This window comes from Canis lupus, chromosome 11 (assembly GCF_011100685.1).
Source record: "Canis lupus familiaris isolate Mischka breed German Shepherd chromosome 11, alternate assembly UU_Cfam_GSD_1.0, whole genome shotgun sequence".
NCBI classification, from domain to species: domain Eukaryota; kingdom Metazoa; phylum Chordata; class Mammalia; order Carnivora; family Canidae; genus Canis; species Canis lupus.
Window position 1 is genome coordinate 52499687 of NC_049232.1, and position 16612 is coordinate 52516298.

General features: G+C 54.3%; 2 protein-coding genes across 5 annotated transcripts; one reads left to right on the plus strand and one right to left on the minus strand.

The window, feature by feature from the left end:
* The first annotated feature begins 1133 nt into the window (after nucleotides 1-1133).
* On the plus strand, nucleotides 1134-6735 carry CA9 (carbonic anhydrase 9). Its single transcript, NM_001145174.1, has 11 exons — nucleotides 1134-1536; nucleotides 2353-2382; nucleotides 2645-2815; nucleotides 2984-3126; nucleotides 3204-3296; nucleotides 4344-4410; nucleotides 5261-5418; nucleotides 5622-5766; nucleotides 5890-5916; nucleotides 6341-6422; nucleotides 6510-6735. Exons 1-11 carry the CDS (start codon nucleotides 1134-1136, stop codon nucleotides 6574-6576), a joined length of 1386 nt encoding a protein of 461 aa, NP_001138646.1. The 3' UTR covers nucleotides 6577-6735.
* A 1104-nt stretch (nucleotides 6736-7839) lies between these two features.
* Nucleotides 7840-15415, minus strand: TPM2 (tropomyosin 2). Of its 4 annotated transcripts, none has more exons than XM_038552778.1 (9): nucleotides 15131-15415; nucleotides 14605-14730; nucleotides 11594-11727; nucleotides 11379-11496; nucleotides 11217-11287; nucleotides 10698-10773; nucleotides 10459-10521; nucleotides 10232-10301; nucleotides 7840-7991 (listed from the first exon to the last, which is right to left on the minus strand). In XM_038552778.1, the coding sequence occupies exons 1-9, from the start codon at nucleotides 15242-15244 to the stop codon at nucleotides 7909-7911; spliced, it is 855 nt and encodes a 284-aa protein (XP_038408706.1). In that variant the 5' UTR covers nucleotides 15245-15415; the 3' UTR covers nucleotides 7840-7908. The 4 variants fall into 4 exon arrangements, with proteins under 4 accessions (XP_038408706.1, XP_038408704.1, XP_038408707.1 ...); XM_038552776.1 differs by lacking the exon at nucleotides 10698-10773 and adding an exon at nucleotides 11010-11085; XM_038552779.1 differs by lacking the exon at nucleotides 7840-7991 and adding an exon at nucleotides 8714-9044.
* Nucleotides 15416-16612: the final 1197 nt, after the last annotated feature.

Here is a 16612-nt window from a genome sequence, read left to right on the forward strand (position 1 = left end):
CCCCAGCCCTCAGCACAACCTAATATGAGAATTGGATTCCGTCATTCTCCTGCACAAGATATCTGATGCCTTTCCTTTGCACAAAATCCCATTCTCCACCTTGTTTTTAGCAATTGAACTGCTTCTTTTTCAAAGCCCTGATCATATTTTGCCTACTTCTGTATTACTTTCTTAGGCAGAATTAATCTCTTTCCCCTGAATATTGTGATAGTGTTTGCCCTCACTCACTAGACAGTGAGATCCTTAGGACAGGGACTGTGTCTTATTCATTTCTATACCTTTAGTCCATAGTCTAATGCTGGACATAGTAGATGCTAAATAAATATTTGTTAAATATAAGACTGAATGGTATTCCCAGCAGTGAGAACTAGATGAACAAAGGGGGTTAAAGGTCTGGGGGAAAAATTAATACTTTAATTTGGCTGGAGTATGAGGGAGAACAGTAGGAAGCAGCTCCCCCAACAAGCTCTAGTCAACTACAGGAAGAAGATGGGCAGGTGGAAGCCAATGAAGGTTTTTGAGAAGAGGTGTAACATGATGAAAAATAAATTTACTTTAAAACATCACCGTTCCTCTCCTATATACACTCAGTTTTTCATTTATACTCAGATTTGCCTCCCATCTACCTATCTGTCCACCCACTCCCAGGCTTCCCCAGCAGCTTGTCCTACCCCTTTATCTGGTCTGTGGCTCGGCCAGGGATATATTCATGGGCTGCTTCCCTCTCAGCCAGAGGCTGTGCGGGCCCCAGCTCCCTGTCTTTCCCCTTCTCTGCCTGGGGCTGGGAAGCAGGCCAGGGTTAGCTGAGGCTGGCTGGTGAGCAGCTGGGTGGTGCCAGGGAGAGCCTGTGTAGTGCCAGGTGGTGCCTTGGGTTCCAGGCTGAGCCTATGACCCTGATAACCTCCTGCCTGTGCATATACCTGCCTCTCACACCCACCCCCATCCAGGCTTTGGTATCGGGGAAGGGGCACAGGGCCAGGCAGACCCACGGGACTTTGGCTCCATCTCTACAAAAGGGCCCTCTGTGAGTCAGCCTGCTCCCCTCCAGGCTTGCTCCTCCCCCACCCAGCTCCTGTTTCCAATGCACGTACAGCCCGTACACACCGTGTCTGGGACACCCCACAGTCAGCCGCATGGCTCCCCTGTGCCCCAGTCCCTGGCTCCCTCTGTTGATCCCAGCCCCTTCTCTGGGCCCTGGTGTGCAACTGCTGCTGATCCTGCCACTCCTGGTTCCTGTCCATCCCCAGAGCCTGTCCCGGATACAGGGGACACCCGGGTTGGGAGGAGATTCATCTGGAGAGGATGATCAATTGGATGAGGAAAACCTACCCAGTGAAGAGGATCCACATGGAGAGGAGGACCCGCCTGGAGAGGAGGATCCACCTGGAGAGGAAGACCCACCTGGAGAGGAGGACCCATCTGGAATGAAGACTGAACCAGGAAAAGAGGACTCTCTGAAGTTAGAGGATCTACCTACTGTTGAGGCGCCCAGGGACACCCCAGGCTCCCAGAATAATGCCCACAGGCACAACAAAGGTAAGTGGTCATCAGCCCTCCAAGTCTAGGCTCCAGGAGGCTTGTCCTCCAGGTGCTCAACCCTAGCCCAGGCAGGGATTATTCAGCGAAGGAAAGGAGCCTATACACTGACAGTAGCCTTTCCCATCCCCTTGGGATCTCATGCCACTAAACACTCCCCTCCCCCCTTTCAGAGCTAGAAGGGGATCTGTGAGGAGACCAAAAAGCACAGATGGAGAGAGGTGAGCAGGAAGAGATGAAAAAGAAAGGCGGAGGTTGGAGAGGAGAGAGAGATGAAGGAAATGGAAAGAGATATGAGGAGAGAAGAAAGAATATGAGGGGAGAGAAGAAAGACGGTAGCAGGGTGGGTAGCAATGGAAGAGCCAGGAGGGCTTGTAGAGATCACCGCATCCCCATTCTACAGATGAGGAAAGCGAGACTTAGGAAGAAGGAATAGTAAGTAGGGGAACCTGGTTTTTTGACTGAGAAACCAGGAGACTCAGAAATGAAGAACCTTGGGAAGGGAGTTGGAGACAGGGAGAAAGGGAAGAGGGTCTATTGTTTTGGGCCTGGGGACCAAACCCCTTTCCCCACCCCACCCCCCACTTTACAGACTAAGACAAGGCTGCAAACTGGTATCTCTGGGGCCTGTAGGATCTTTGATCTACCAAGCTATGGTGTTATGTTTGGTTGCAGTCTGTTGTGCTTTATACCTGGCCACGTAAGGCATTCCCGTTACCCCCTATGCCCCTGTCAAGGAGGGGAACGCACTTCCTTCTGGCCGCTGGGGAGGGACTGGGCTTAAATATCGGCTTTCCGTCCTTCTCACTTATGCAGGGGATGACCACAGTCATTGGCGCTATGGAGGTGAGACACCCACCCCCTGCACACCCAACCTGGGCACCCTGCTCTGCCGACCTGACCCCCCAGAACTTTGGTTCCCGGGCGTCCCACCCACTGCACCCGCCTGCCAGTCCGCAGCACGGCCCGCTGCCCTCTCGGTCCCCAGCCCCGATCTCTATTTCCCGCCCGATGCCTTCTCACTCCACCCTCTCACTTTTTCTACCCCGCTTCCCTAACCGGCCCTGATCTTGTCACCAGACTTCCGGTCCACACTCTCTCGCTCCAGGAGACCCGCCCTGGCCCCAGGTGTCCCCAGCCTGCGCGGGCCGCTTCCAGTCGCCCGTAGATATCCGGCCCCAGCTCGCCGCCTTGAGCCCGGCGCTGCCCCCGCTGGAGCTCCTGGGCTTTGAGCTCCCGCCACTCCCAGAACTGCGCCTGCGCAACAATGGCCACACCGGTGAGGGGGGTCTCGCCGCGGAGCCGCCCGGGGGGGCGGAGCCTGTCGGGGGACGCGCCGGGGCCGAGAGCCGGGGGCCCGCCCGCCACGCTCGCGCCTGGCGGTTAGACACCCCCGACCCCACCCCCACCCCGCCACCCCCTGGCTCACCTGGCTCTTCCCTCGCAGTGCAGCTGACCCTGCCTCCGGGGCTGGAGATGGCCCTGGGCCCCGGGCGGGAGTACCGGGCCCTGCAGTTGCACCTGCACTGGGGGGCCGCGGGCCGCCCGGGCTCGGAGCACACGGTCGACGGCCACCGTTTCCCAGCCGAGGTGAGCGTGCGGCGGCGAGGCCAAGGGGGACGCTGGGCCGGGGGTCTTGCCCTCTTCTACCCTCCGTTTCTCTCCAGATCCACGTGGTTCACATCAGCACTGCATTTGCCAAAGTTGAGGAGGCCTTGGGACGCCCGGGGGGGCTGGCCGTGTTGGCCGCCTTTCTGCAGGTACCAGCGCTGGACGCCCCTATTCCCTGCTTCCCCACGCCACGCCCCAGGGCTCAGTGTAGCTTGACCCCGGAGACCCCATCCTAACACACTCACCCTGGCACCTGGCAGGCCTCATTCACTCATTAATTCATCCAACACGCACTGTGAGCCAGGCACTGAGCCACACAAAGGACTCAGAAACCCTGGCTCCTTGACTTAAGGAGCCCACAGCCGGTGGAGGCAGCTGACAATGAAAGGCACATACGGAGGGCACATACAGAGCAGAGGTGGTCAGAGGAAAGTTCCCGGAGGTCAGACTTGAAGCCTGCAGTAGTGGGAAGGAAAGGGAGATATTCCATGTAGAGCCAACATTATATGTGGACTATGATACACTCAGGGAATGGCAGGTGGAACAGAAGGGACACGAGGAAGAGGAGTTTCTTAAATACTCCTATAACTCATAATTTCCACTCTGTGAAATGCAGTAAAGCCTAGAGAAATATTTAGTGACCTCTTTGGGACCTGTAACAATCAGGGCTACCTACATAGTGATTAGAAGAGACTAGTAAAATGCAGGGATGATGGGGAGATACCTTCTAGGCTCAGTCACTGCCTAACTGACTCTAGCGCCAGCCTCACAGTACAAAGTTCAGAGAAGGCATCTGAGATAGGATGTCCTTGCTCCAAAACTCAAACACATGAACTCTTAAGGTGAATGTAGAGGAAATGAGAATACAAAGTTATTATGGTTTTCTGTGGGGAGACCATGAGTGTGTATGTGGAGGTAGGATCAGTGAGACTGGAAAAGATAGCAGGACCCAGGTCACAGTCAAGTGGCCCATCTTCCTGCTTCTCCAATTTGCCATTGAAACCAGCCCACCAAACAGGTTAGGTCAGTAACCTGCTAGAGTAAATCGACCAAGTAGTAATACACAAGATTTTATGTTCTCTCAGCATCCTCAGAGCTGAGAAACGGGAGGAGTATGCAAAGCCCACCTCACCTTCAGGCCTCCAGCCATAGCCCTAGATGCCTATAAGAACCTGTCTTGTACTGTCATTTCCCAGGAGGGTCCAGAAGAAAACAGTGCCTATGAGCAGTTGCTGTCACATTTGGAAGAAATCACTGAAGAAGGTGAGTTTGTTGGTCTGGCCACTGTCCTCAATACCCTTGTTCATAAAGAACTGTCCTTGGGAAGTCTCAGGAGTGAGAATGGATGATCAGCTCCCTCCCACAGGAAGGGAAACAATGTGTGAAATGACTGACTATGACCTTGACAATAACTATAAAGCTGAGCAGAGGCCCACAAGCTTTATGGCTCAAAACCAAGACAGACAAAAACCCCACCTAACCCCCCCCAAAAAAAACCCCAAACCCCACAAAACCCAAAATCAAACAAAAACCAATGAGACACAAAACAAGACCAAAAAAAAAAAAAGTGTTTGAAATTTCAGAGGTTGAGTCTGGAGCAAAAATATTTCTGAAAACGATTTCTCCTTAATAAGCATCAAATATTTTAAATTTGTACTTTTGTTGGGAATATTTCCCTTCTCAGCCATCTGAGTTATTTTAAATCTCACTACTCTACTTACATTTTACTGAACTAGAGGAACTGTGCTTTTGAGTTTTTGTGTGTTTTTTATGGTTTCAAATGTCTATATTTGTTTACAAGCTATTCAGCTCATTTTCCCTTTTGATTCATTTGGGCTTAAATCCATAGTGTAGCTTGTTATCATAGTATGCAAAGTAAGAATGAAGACTCAGGGAGGACCTAGGGAGAACTTCTTTCACTCTGTGAAGACTCATGGCACTTTCTTATGAGTTATGTCTTGTGCTGAGTTATGGGAAGGGACACAGTGAAGAAAGAGGTGGTCTCAGGAAGTTGCATCAGCATGGCTTCTGGGAGATGAAGTTGTACCCCTATACCCCAAAGCTTTGGAGAGAAGCAATCTAGGTGGGATTCCAGCATAGGTCCTCTCCACAGACTCAGAGACTTGGGTCCCAGGACTGGATGTATCCGCGCTGCTGCCCTCTGACCTCAGCCGCTACTTCCGCTATGAGGGGTCTCTAACCACACCCCCCTGTGCCCAGGGGGTCATCTGGACTGTGTTCAACCAGACAGTGAGGCTGAGTGCTAAGCAGGTGGGGCTGGGGCATGGTGTCGACACGGGATGTGGGGGAAAGGGGTATAAGGATGAGATCAAGGTGCATAAACAGAGGAAGCGGCCATATGGGGGAAGTGGGGGACATAGCGGGTGAAGCCCTGGGTGCTGGCTGTGAATAGGCCTGTGACTCTTTCATTTTCTTGTCATGAGCCCACTCCCACTATCTACTGACCTCCCTAGCTCCACACCCTCTCTGGCTCCCTGTGGGGACCTGATGACTCTCGGCTACAGCTGAACTTCCGAGCCACACAGCCTTTGAATGGGCGAATAATCGAGGCCTCCTTCCCTGCTCAAGTGGAGAGCAGCCCCAGGTCTTTTGAGCCAGGTGCAGCTTTGTGGTGACCCATATTGCCATGTTCCCTCCCCCCCCCCCCACCCCAGGTCCCTCATCCTCCCATGTCACTGGTAGTCACAGCCCTTGGTTCTAATGTGTCTTTTTTCTCTTCAGTCCACCTGAATTCCTGCCTTGGTGCTGGTGAGTCTGTGCCCCTTCTCTGGCTCCTGACGCCTTGGTATCATTTAGCCCCAGGGGTAGGACCACCTCTACCCACTCTCCTTTTCTGAAGAACAGACCTCCAACCCCAATAAGACAGTGTCAGATCAAGGGGGAGGGGATACTCCTGTTGTCCCCAGAGCAAGTTGGTTAGAATGAAGCTCCGGGACTCTCTTAGCTTCTTCCTTCCCAAACAGCCTCTTTTATTTTGTTTTTAGGTAAGAAAAAAAGGTGCTTATCTTACTCCTTGTGTATCCACCCCCATCCCTTTGCTGACCTCTTTTGGATTCTAACACTGAGGGCAGCTGGAGAATCTGGGGGTCAGAGGTGGGGGATACACTGAAGCAGGCTGAGGGAATCCTACAGACTCCTCTTCACTTTGAGGCAGCCTCTCCTCTTCCTCCAGGTGACATCCTGGCCGTGGTTTTTGGCCTCCTCTTTGCTGTCACCAGCATCGCCTTCATTGTGCAAATGAGAAAGCAGGGAAGGTATACTTATCCTCTTCCTCAGGCACTGCCCCACCTAGCTGGATGCAAATGAGCTCATCTTTCTGATTGGGCTTTTGTGTTGTGCAGACTCCGGAATGGGACCAAAGGGAATGTTAGCTATCACCCAGCAGAGGTCACAGAGACTGTTGCCTAGAGGCCTTGGAACTTGGAGAATATGCAGAGAGAAGCCAACCAGAAGAATCTGAGGGGGAGCTGGAGACTTTGTCCTTTCCTACCCTTTATACCACTTCCTTTTTAAGGTTCAAAATTTTTTTTTTAAATAAATGTTTCTAATAAAATATATGGAAGGCAGCTTTGTTCCCTAAATCAGGAGGATGGTGTATTTATTTCCTATTGCTGCTGCCTTTAACAAATTACCACAAACTGAATGATAATGCAAATTTATCCTCTTAGAGTTCTGGAGGTCAGAAGTCCAAAATGAATCTTCTGGGCTGAAGTTAAGGTGTCATAAGGGCTGGTTCCTTCTGGACACTTTGAAGGGAGGCGGTTTCCTTTTCCAGGTTCTAGAAGCCAAGCATACCTTGGCTTGTGGCCCCTTCCTCAGATCACTCCAGTCTCCTGCTTCCATTGTCATGTCTTACAACTGCCTTGGGTCTTACCTCCCTCTTGTAAGAACCCTTGTGATTACAATTAGACCTGTCTAGATAATTTAGTATACTCTCCCAATTTCAAAATCCTTAGGTCAATCATGAAATTCCTTGTCCCACGGAAGGTAACATTTCACAGGATTAGGGTGTGGACATCTTTGATGGGGGGCATTACTGCCTAGCACAGATGGGAAGGGGGCATAAGTGACTTGGGGCCCCTGGGGTGGCTCAGTAGGTTAAGCATCTGCCTTCAGCTCAGGTCATGATCCCAGGGTCCTGGGACAGAGCCCAGCTCAGCAGGGATCTGCTTCTCCCTCTCCCTCTGGTTCTCTCTCAAGTAAATAAATAAAAATCTTAAAAAAAAAAAAAAAAAAAAAAAGAAGTGACTGAGGTCGAATGGCTGGGGGCATCCACACAGCAGTCTGTGTCTGGGTAAGGCAGGCTTAGCCTCTAGGCTTAAAATCATAGTGCGGCTTTGGGGCTTTGACCCTGCTCCAGTAAAATCTGTGTAGCTTTGCAGTTTTGCCTTCAGATTGTGTTGTCTGGCAGCTCCTTTGCCCTGAGGGTAGTAAGGGCCCGGATGTTCCCCCAGCCCCGAGGGGCCCTCTCTGTTTCACACAGCTCGTTCACAACCCTCAGTGAACTCAGGGCCCCCACCCCTCGGCTCCCTTAGAAAAGGAAGTCCTACAGTGGAGCATGGACCAGGCTCTGCTCACTCCTTTGTTCTCCTCGGGCATCCTCTCCGCTTTTCCACTTTGTAAGACTACCACCACCATCGCCAACACCAGAGAGAGGCTGAAAGGGCCCTGTGATGCCAGTAACATCCACTTTATTGCGTTGGGGTGGCGCCGACAGCCCGGCTTGGAGCTGAGCCACCCTCACAGGTTGTTGAGCTCCAGCAGGGTCTGGTCAAGAGTCTGGTGAATCTCCACGTTCTCCTCCTTGGCACTGGCCAAGGTCTCTGTGAGGAGAAGCAGCACGTGAGGAGGGGAGAAGGAGGAGGAGACAGGCTGGGAGGGGGGTGGAGGCACAGGGAGACCTGAGCATGAAGGGATCGGAGAAGCCCGAACCAGGGGCAAATGGACAGACTAACTGAGACATACACAGAGACCTCCCTGAGGGCTTCAGGGGCCTAAGGGTGGGATGGGGAGGCTGAGTCATTAACTAATTCACCTCCTTCTTTGGAAGGTTTAAGAGAGTTGGAAACAAGAGGAAAGACAAAGACTGAGCCAGAAAAGGGTGGGCCAGACAGACAGACAAGACCCAGGCAGAAAACAGACCTGCAGCGAAAGCCCCATGTCGGCATCCAGTGTCTTCCCAAACCTCACCCCAGACCTCCCACCACCACCTGGCCCTTCCTCAGCACCTCCCCACCTGGCTCCCTGCCAGCCCCCTCTTTCTCCTGGAACTGCAGCAGGGTGCTGTGAGGTCAGCGACAGGCCTGGGTGCCTGGGTGAACACAAGAGCGAGGCTCTCAGAGGTGGTAGAGGGCCCACGGGGATTGACGGGTAGTGTGTGCCCACGTGCAGCAGCAAGACAGTGATAGACGGGGTGGGGGGTTCTGTGTGCATTACAGTGTTCTGTGGGTGAGCTCAGTATGGGGGGTTGTCACAAGATTGGGGTTGTCTGCAAAAAAGCCAGGATCTCTGTGGGGGTGATGGAAGTGCTCTCTGCAGGGCAGGAAAACAGCACCGAGACCAAGGTGAGTTTATTAAGCAGCAGAAAGAGGTAGAGGCTGGAGGGTGGAGTGGGTGGATAGAAGGTTGAAGCAAGTGCCAAGGTGGGCGGCAAGTGCGGTTGGAGCTCTCCAAGGCTGCACCCAGCCTGGCTGCACGATGCTGGCCATTCTGTGCCTCCTCTCTGCCCCCTGCCCACAGAGAGAATGGAAAGGGAGGAGAGAATGGGCTGAGGGGGCCACATTGGCGTGGGGCTCAGAGGGAGGTGATGTCGTTGAGTGCGTTGTCCAGCTCCTCGCTGATAGCCTTGTACTTCATCTTCTGTGCATAGACTTCATCTGGGGGGGGTTCAAGGGAGGGGGGCCAGGTAGGAGTGTGGGGAGAGGGAATGGAGGGAAAGAGGAAAGGAAGGAGAGAGGGTAATGGAAAGAGAATAAGAGTCAGAGGTGGACAAAGATGGAGTGAGAGAAATAGACCAGAGAACAGGCTGGACAGCCATGAGGGCTCCTTCTTCCCCTCTCTGTACCCCTGTCTTTTTTTGTTTTTCTCTGTAGCCCAAATCGGTTCTTCCCCCTCTGGAGCTCCTACCTTCCCCAGGGACATGGGGGCACAGTGCTTTGAATAAGTGGGAGTGCTTGCTTCAAGGGGAGGGTGCTAGAGCCGGAAAGGTCTAAGGTCCTAAAGTTTGGAGATAAAATTATGGCTTGCCTGAGAAGGCTGGAAGCACAAGAAGTGGGAATTTCGAAAGTGAAAGGGTTATCATAAAATAAGAAAATACAGTTTAGATAGGAAGGACATTTTTGCTACTAATGAGAAACAGCCACAGATTGGCAAATATACCTGGGTGTTTGTTTTCATCAAATCTAGCTTAAAATAGTATTTTCCATTAATGTCATGAAAACATAGATATTAAATCAAATCCCTCTATACTTAATAAAAAGATCTTTGTGATATAGTGTGTATTGTGTTGCACCTGAAGACAGAATTGTCTAGGGCAGTGGTCTGAGGACCAGCAGCATTGCCATCATCAGGCAGCTTGTCAGACATACAGATTCTTCAAGCCCAGAGTCAGCAATCACTTTGAAGTAGGATTCAGGAATCTGTGTTATAAAAATTCTCAGGCAGCCCAGATGGCTCAGCACTGGTTTAGTGCCACCTTCAGCCCAGGGTGTGATCCTGGAGTCCCACGTCAGGCTCACTGCATGGAGCCTGCTTCTCCCTCTGCCTGTGTCTCTAATGAATAAATAAATAAAAGCTTAAAAAAATAAAGTTTAAAAAATAACTAAAAATTCCCTGAGGTGTTCTCATATGCACTCAAGTTTGAGAAGCACTGGAGTTGGCATGCTGCAACCAGATGCGAGTACTTGAATGGTGGGCACAGCTCCTGGAGCTGCTGGAGTCCTAGGTGGTCCAACACTAATTTATCCAGGACAAATGCAATGGGAAAATAAGGGACAGATGTACAGTCATGGGCAGCATGGACCCACTTAAAGAGGTTTGGGGGTACAGGGGAGTATCCCTTTACCTTCCAGGTCATCGATGGTCTTCTCCAACTTTGCCACAGACCTCTCGGCAAACTCTGCTCGGGTTTCAGCCTTGGCGTAAAGGTAAGAGGGAGGAATGACAAAAAATTCGGCCCTTCCAGTCAACCTCTCCTCTTCCATCCCTATCCCCAAAGTTCTTGCCATAGGCAGTCTCTCTGGCAGGGACAGGGGGGCTCGAGGGGAGAGTGGGGACTGGAAGGACTCTCACCTCTTTTAGCTTCTCCTCCAGCAATTTGATCTCCTCTTCATATTTATCTTCTTTGGTGGAATACTTTTAGGGACATACACATACCATCAGTAGATTGCCCCCATAAATCTTTCACTCCACTGAGCCCACAGGCTACTCCTGATCTTGTCTCCAGGGAACACCAAGCCCCTCCCTGCCTGGGCCCATCACCTCCCTCCCCTGCAGGACCCCATCCTCACTGGCCCTCTACCCCCTTCTACCTTGTCCGCTTGGGCTTCCAGAGATTTCAAGTTGTTGGTAACAATTTTCAGCTCCTCCTCTAGGTCCCCACATTTACTGTAGGGGGTGTGTGGCAGGGGAGGGGGGATGTGAGGGCACAGTGTGGGAGACAGTGGAGATGGCACAGTGAGGAAGGGGTGGAGGAGAGAAGAGAAGAGCAGAGTTGTGAGAGTGACAGCAGGCAGAGTTTGTAAGCCCAAGGCCCTTCCCAACCCCCAACAGGTGAGAGAGCAGCCTGAGACTGGGAAGCAGGTGAGCTAAAAGAAGGCACCATTGCCCAGTGAGGTCACTACCTCCTCCTCTGAGGCCATCAGGGACTTGAGGGCCTGGTCCATGGTTCGGAGTTCCTCCTCCAGCTGCCTGGCTCGGCTGGGGGCAGCAGTTAGGGGTCAGAGGACAGGACCTGTCCCTATGGCCCCAAGCCTGGGAAACTGCCTCCCACTTGCCCCAGAGCCACGGGACCAGGCTGAGTTTCATTTGCCATCCCCGGGTAGCCTTACCTCTCAGCCACCTCTGCTCTCTCTTCTGAGCGCTCCAGCTCTCCTTCTAGGATCACCAGCTTCCTGGCCACCTGGGGAGAAAGGGACAGAAGAAGAGCCCTGGTGAATGGCTGGGAGTATCTGGGGATTGAGAGGGAGAAGGAAGTGGGGTAGGGCTGTCACCTCCTCATATTTGCGGTCTGAATCCTCAGCGATGTGCTTGGCCTCCTTCAGTTGCATCTCCTGCAGCTCCATCTTTTCCTCATCCTTCATGGCTCGGTTTTCGATGACCTTCATTCCTCTGAGAGGCAGGGAGAGGGGGCGGAAGTGGGGTCAGGACCAGCAGAGACAGGCTGCCTGCCCCTCCCCGACCCATCCCTGGGAGGCCCCCAGCCCACCTCTCACTCTCGTCAGCTGCCTTCTCAGCCTCCTCCAGCTTCTGTAGGGCTGTAGCCAGGCGCTCTTGCGCCCGGTCCAGCTCCTCCTCTACCAGCTGAATGCGGCGGTTCAGGGAGGCCACATCTGCCTCGGCCTGTGGGTCAAAGGCCAGAAGTCAGAGGGGCTTTGTCTGCCTTGGATGAGGATCAGAGAGGTTCCAGAGGCTGGTAAGATTCTTGTCAGAAAGAATCTGTTTCCTAGCTTCCAGACTTTGTCTATTTTTCCCCCTAACCAGCCATCTTCTATTCAGACTCTGTACTCCCAGCCCAAAACATGCATTCCTTAACGAGCTCCACTCCCCTGCTTCAGGGACTCTTCTAGCACGGTGCATGGTTATTTTCCTGATAGTTATCTGCAAGTCCTTCTGCGTCGCTGAAAGCACTCCAGTGCTCAGACCAGGTTTGAGGAGCCCTGACTCCTCCAGGGCAAAGCCTGGCTCAGCTAAGGGGTGAGGAAAATCAGGCCAACCAGATCGCACCACTGCTAAAAATAGCCAATCACAGAGTTAAGCTCTGTGATGTCACTGGCTGCCAGGCAGACTCCCAGCGAGGGCCTCAGGAGGCTCTCTGGCCCAGAGGAGATACTGGAGGCTGTAACAAGGGGCTTCTTGCCCAGTGGGAGGCAGCTGGAGGTGGTGCAGGGCAGTGTGAGTGATACATATTCAGCCCCTGACCTGCAATATGGAGGCAAAACTTGGAGGTTTGGGGGATGGTCCATGGAAAATGATACCTTCCGAAAATGAGAGGGCAGAGCCAAGATGGGCCTCCCATGAAGGAAAGTGAGGGAAGCAATGCAGTTTGGTGTTAAGAGCATCGGCTCTGAGTCAGACTGCCATCTGTGAGCTCACTCACTCGACACTTGTGTGACCTTGGACAACTTATTTCATCTCTCGAGGCCTCGGATTCTTCCTTTGTAAATTTTAAATCTGAGTTGACACAAGCAGTTCCTCCTCTGTAGGCTGTTCTAAGATAACACAGCACTTCTAATAATCAACAGGACCGGTGGGAGGCTTATAAAACTAAACAGGCTCTCTAGCTCCATGCTAGGTCCACTGAAATGAGATCTCCAGGGCAAGAGCTTGGAAATCTCTTAAATTTTTTTTTTTTTTTAAGCTTCCAGGTGATTCTGATGATAAGCCAAGTTTGGGAAACAATAAAATAATATGCAGAAAGCACCTGAGCACATTGCCTGCAGAATCTGCACTCCATAAATGTTAGGTTATCCCTGTCTCTCCCTCAGAGACAACGACCTCGAGATTTAAGTTGGAAAGGAGAAAGGGCCAGTGTAGGGAAGAAGTGAAAGCAGGAAGGGATGGGTGGCAGCCCTGGGGGCAGAGGGTGTAGGAAGCAGGTCCTGGGTGGTACGCTACAGCAGGAGAAACACAGCACCATATATAGAAAGTAGTAGCTTGTCCTCCAGGTGCTTTAGGCCACCTAGAGTGGCAAAGGCCATCGTGGGCAGAGGGCCAGATGACTCAGTGTGGAAGGATTCTGGGGACAGCGCTGGGGGTTGGGAAGAATGACCCTGGGAGAACCTTAGGGGTCCACTCTAGAGAATGATGAGACTCTATAAAAGGAAAGCCCTCTTTGTGATAGTAGGAGGACAAATGGCTCTGAAGAGTCTGAGAAGTCCTGGGGTCCTCATCACAGGACTGATATTTGCCATTTTCTGCTTCTCAAGCTCTTCCTGGTTATGGATGCTGCTCTCCAACTATAGGATAGGCACTACTGTCCCTACTGGATAAACATGAAGAGAGAAGGGGGAAACTGAGGCACGGTGTGAGTGAAGTGCGGTGTTCAAGGTCATACAATAAGTCCGGGCAGTGTTTGCTATTGACTCCTGGCACTGCTGCCCTGAGTCCCCAGCTCTGTCCTCGGCCTCCCCTCCTCCCCTCCAGCCCCCACCCAGCTCCTTGGGTTTCCAGTCCTGCCTCCAGCTGCACTGGGCCTTAGTTATTTATAGAGCGTCAGATGCCCAGGGCTGTCTTTGCTAGCAGCTGTAGGTCAGTTCCCTCCCAAGTGCCAGGGCTGGGGGAGAACCAAAACCAAGCCTGGAGGTCAGAGAAACCAACCTGGGGTGGGGGTTGGGGAACATGGGTAATGGTCAACATAAACAGTAATGTCATCTCAGATCTCAGATGTTCAGACATACTTTTGCTAATCCTCCCATATCTCCAATTATAGGCTCGTTTTAATCCTGGATGGAAGGCAAGTGGGGAAACTGAGGCAGAGAACAGTACAAGTATCATATGCAAAGTCATATGGCTATTCCCCAACCTCAAGGTGGGGGTTGGGAACGGCAGAAGACAGAGAAGTCTGGCTAGGGGATGTGAGGTGGGCAGAGAAATCTGAGCAAACAGGACCTGCTAAGGTGGCTGCCTTGGCATTTGTGGTCCTGTCCCTCTGCCCTGTGGCCTGGCCTGGTCTCAAGGCTGACAGCTTAATGAGGGTAAATGAGGGGCCATTAGAACCTGAGCTGGGTCCCAGTGCACAGCAGGGCTGCTGGAGCCAGAGGTCAAGGCCCGGGAATTTCTAATGGCCCCCCAGGGGTGTAACTCAAGTCAGATCCCATCTCTGGATTCCTCTCCCCCCTCCTACCCAATAGTACCTACACCCATACCCCACAAATGGAGCTGCAGCCTCTTCTCCACTTCCAGCTAGAGGATTAATTGAGGTAGATGGTAAATTCTTGTACCACCCACCCCCTACGATGACTCACTGCTTGATCACTGTACATTCTAAGAGCTGGAACCAAATGGAGTTACAGGGCTGTCTTCTGGGGGAAGTGGTGGGTGGTTTTGATTTACCCACTGCCTTAGATTAATTGTGCAAGCTTGCCCTAGCCTGGGTTTCTGAGAGGAAACCATTTCTGTGCTGGTGCTGGGGATGTCCAGGTCCTCTTTCCCCTACTTCCCCGTGTCTGGGACCCCCTCCCAGTGCACTCTCCCACCCTACCCTGGGTCCGCACTCACGTCGGTGGCCTTCTTCTCAGCCTGCTCCAGTTTTTCCTGGGCGTCCTTCACCGACTCAGAATACTTTTCCACCTCATCCTCTGTTCCTTTCAGCTTCTTCTGGAGGGCCTGCTGCTCCTCCTCCAGCTGGGGGAGAGAGGCCTTGGTTAGTTGGGCCCTGAGGTCAGGAAGGAGGCAAGGTTGTGTGAGGGAGATATTAAAAGATATTTAGGGGCTGTCAGGAAGGAAGCAGGATAGTAGGGGAAAGACAGTGCAGCCAGGGGTGTTGAAGGGGACCTGGTAGGACAGAAAGCTTCCAGCCTCCCAAAGCTGGGGCTGCCCCTGCTTTGCAGGGGCAGGTGTGGAAATTGGGGGATTGCAGCTCCCTAGGCTATGGTGGGTGAGATTAAGTGTGGCTTTGGTCAGGTCCCTGATGGTACTGGATGGGTGAGCCTGGGACTGCAGGCCTCAGGCTAGGGGGCACAGGGCAGGGCCTACCCCTCCCTTGTTGGGGAGGAGGGGGCTGCGCTGGGTCCGGGGCCCCCACCTGCTTGCAGCGGTCCTCAGCCTGCTTCTTGTCGGCCTCGGCCTGCTCCGCACGGTCGATGGCATTCTCCTTGTCCAGCTTTAGCATCTGCATCTTCTTCTTGATCGCGTCCATGGCTGCGGTGGGGGGCGGGCCGGCCGGCGGGCAGTGCGGACGGGACGAGCTGGGCTGGCTGCGCGGACTGGGCGCACGGGTGGCGGGCGAGGAGGACCAAGCCGGACTGGGATGTCCCAGCCGCGCGGGCGCCTAAAAGGCTGGGAGGGACCGGGCGGAGCCGGGGGCCGGGACCCTCCCCCATCGCGGCGCAAACCTTGTAGGGGCAGAAGCGCAGCCTGGTGGGGGGGCGGCGGCCGCCCCCTGTGCCCACCCCCTCGGGACCGCCCCCCTCGGGGCTCCTCCCCTCCCCCACCCCCAGCCGTCGGAAGGTAAAAGGAGCCGGTACGGTCCGCTGGAGAAACCCTGGCCCTGCGGAGGGGAGGGGACCGTCGGGCTGGGGGCTCTGCGTTTCCTCTGAGTGACAGCCCGGCGCAGTGGCAGCTGCGGCTGGGGCCCCTGGGGCTATTTCGGGGCGTGAGCTCACGGCAGCTGCGCGGGCGCAGGGACCCGCGTGCCCCCCTCAGCTGCAGCAGCCGCTGCCCTTAATTTAGAAGTTTCCTGTAAATCCCCCTGGATTAAATGTCTCTTGGGAGGCGGGGCTCCTCCGTGGTTCGAGTACCTCAGTTTACCCTGAGTCCCAGACTCTGGGTCTGCGTTACCGACGTGGTAGTGACAGCGGTGAGTCTCACCGGGGACTTGGGGAAACTGAGGCAGGAGGGGATTTTTTTTTTTTTTTTTTTTTTTTCCCCCCAGAGCCCCGGCCCACTGCGGAGCGGGGTCCGGCCTGCTGCCCCCGGAGGGCGGGCCTGCCCTCCCTTCCCCTCGCTTCCCCTCCCAGCCCCTGCCCCAGGAGCCAGGGCCCCTCCTCTACGGTGGCGGGGCGCCTAGGTACCCAGCTCCGCACCCCGCCCGCCCTGCCCCCACACGTGCCCCGCGTGTTTTCCGGGTGGCTCGGGCCGGCGCGGCGCGCTCCCGCCCCCTCCCCTCCCCTCCCCTCCCCCTGCCCCTCCCCTGCCCCTCCCCCCGCCCCGCTTTCCCGGGGCCCCGGCCGCCCCGCCTCCCCCCCTCCTCCCTGCGGACTCTCCCGTCTCCTCCTGCGGGCCAACTTTACGCCAAAATTTCTTTTCTGCCCTTTTTTGGGCCGTTTCCCCGTGGGGAGGCGGGGCCGGCCTGGGGCGGGGAAGGCGGGGGGCGAGGGGAAGAGTTAGGGAGCCCCGGCGTCGGGAGTCGGGGGCGGAGGCGGCGGCCGGGCCCGGGTCGCGCGCGTGAGGCGCGGGGCTGCCCGTTTCGGTTTTCCCTCGGGTGGGGGGGAGGAAGGGGAGGGCCGGCTCGGAGGAGGGGGAAGGGGAGCCCGGGCGGAGGAAACGCGGCGGCCGCGGTTCGCCT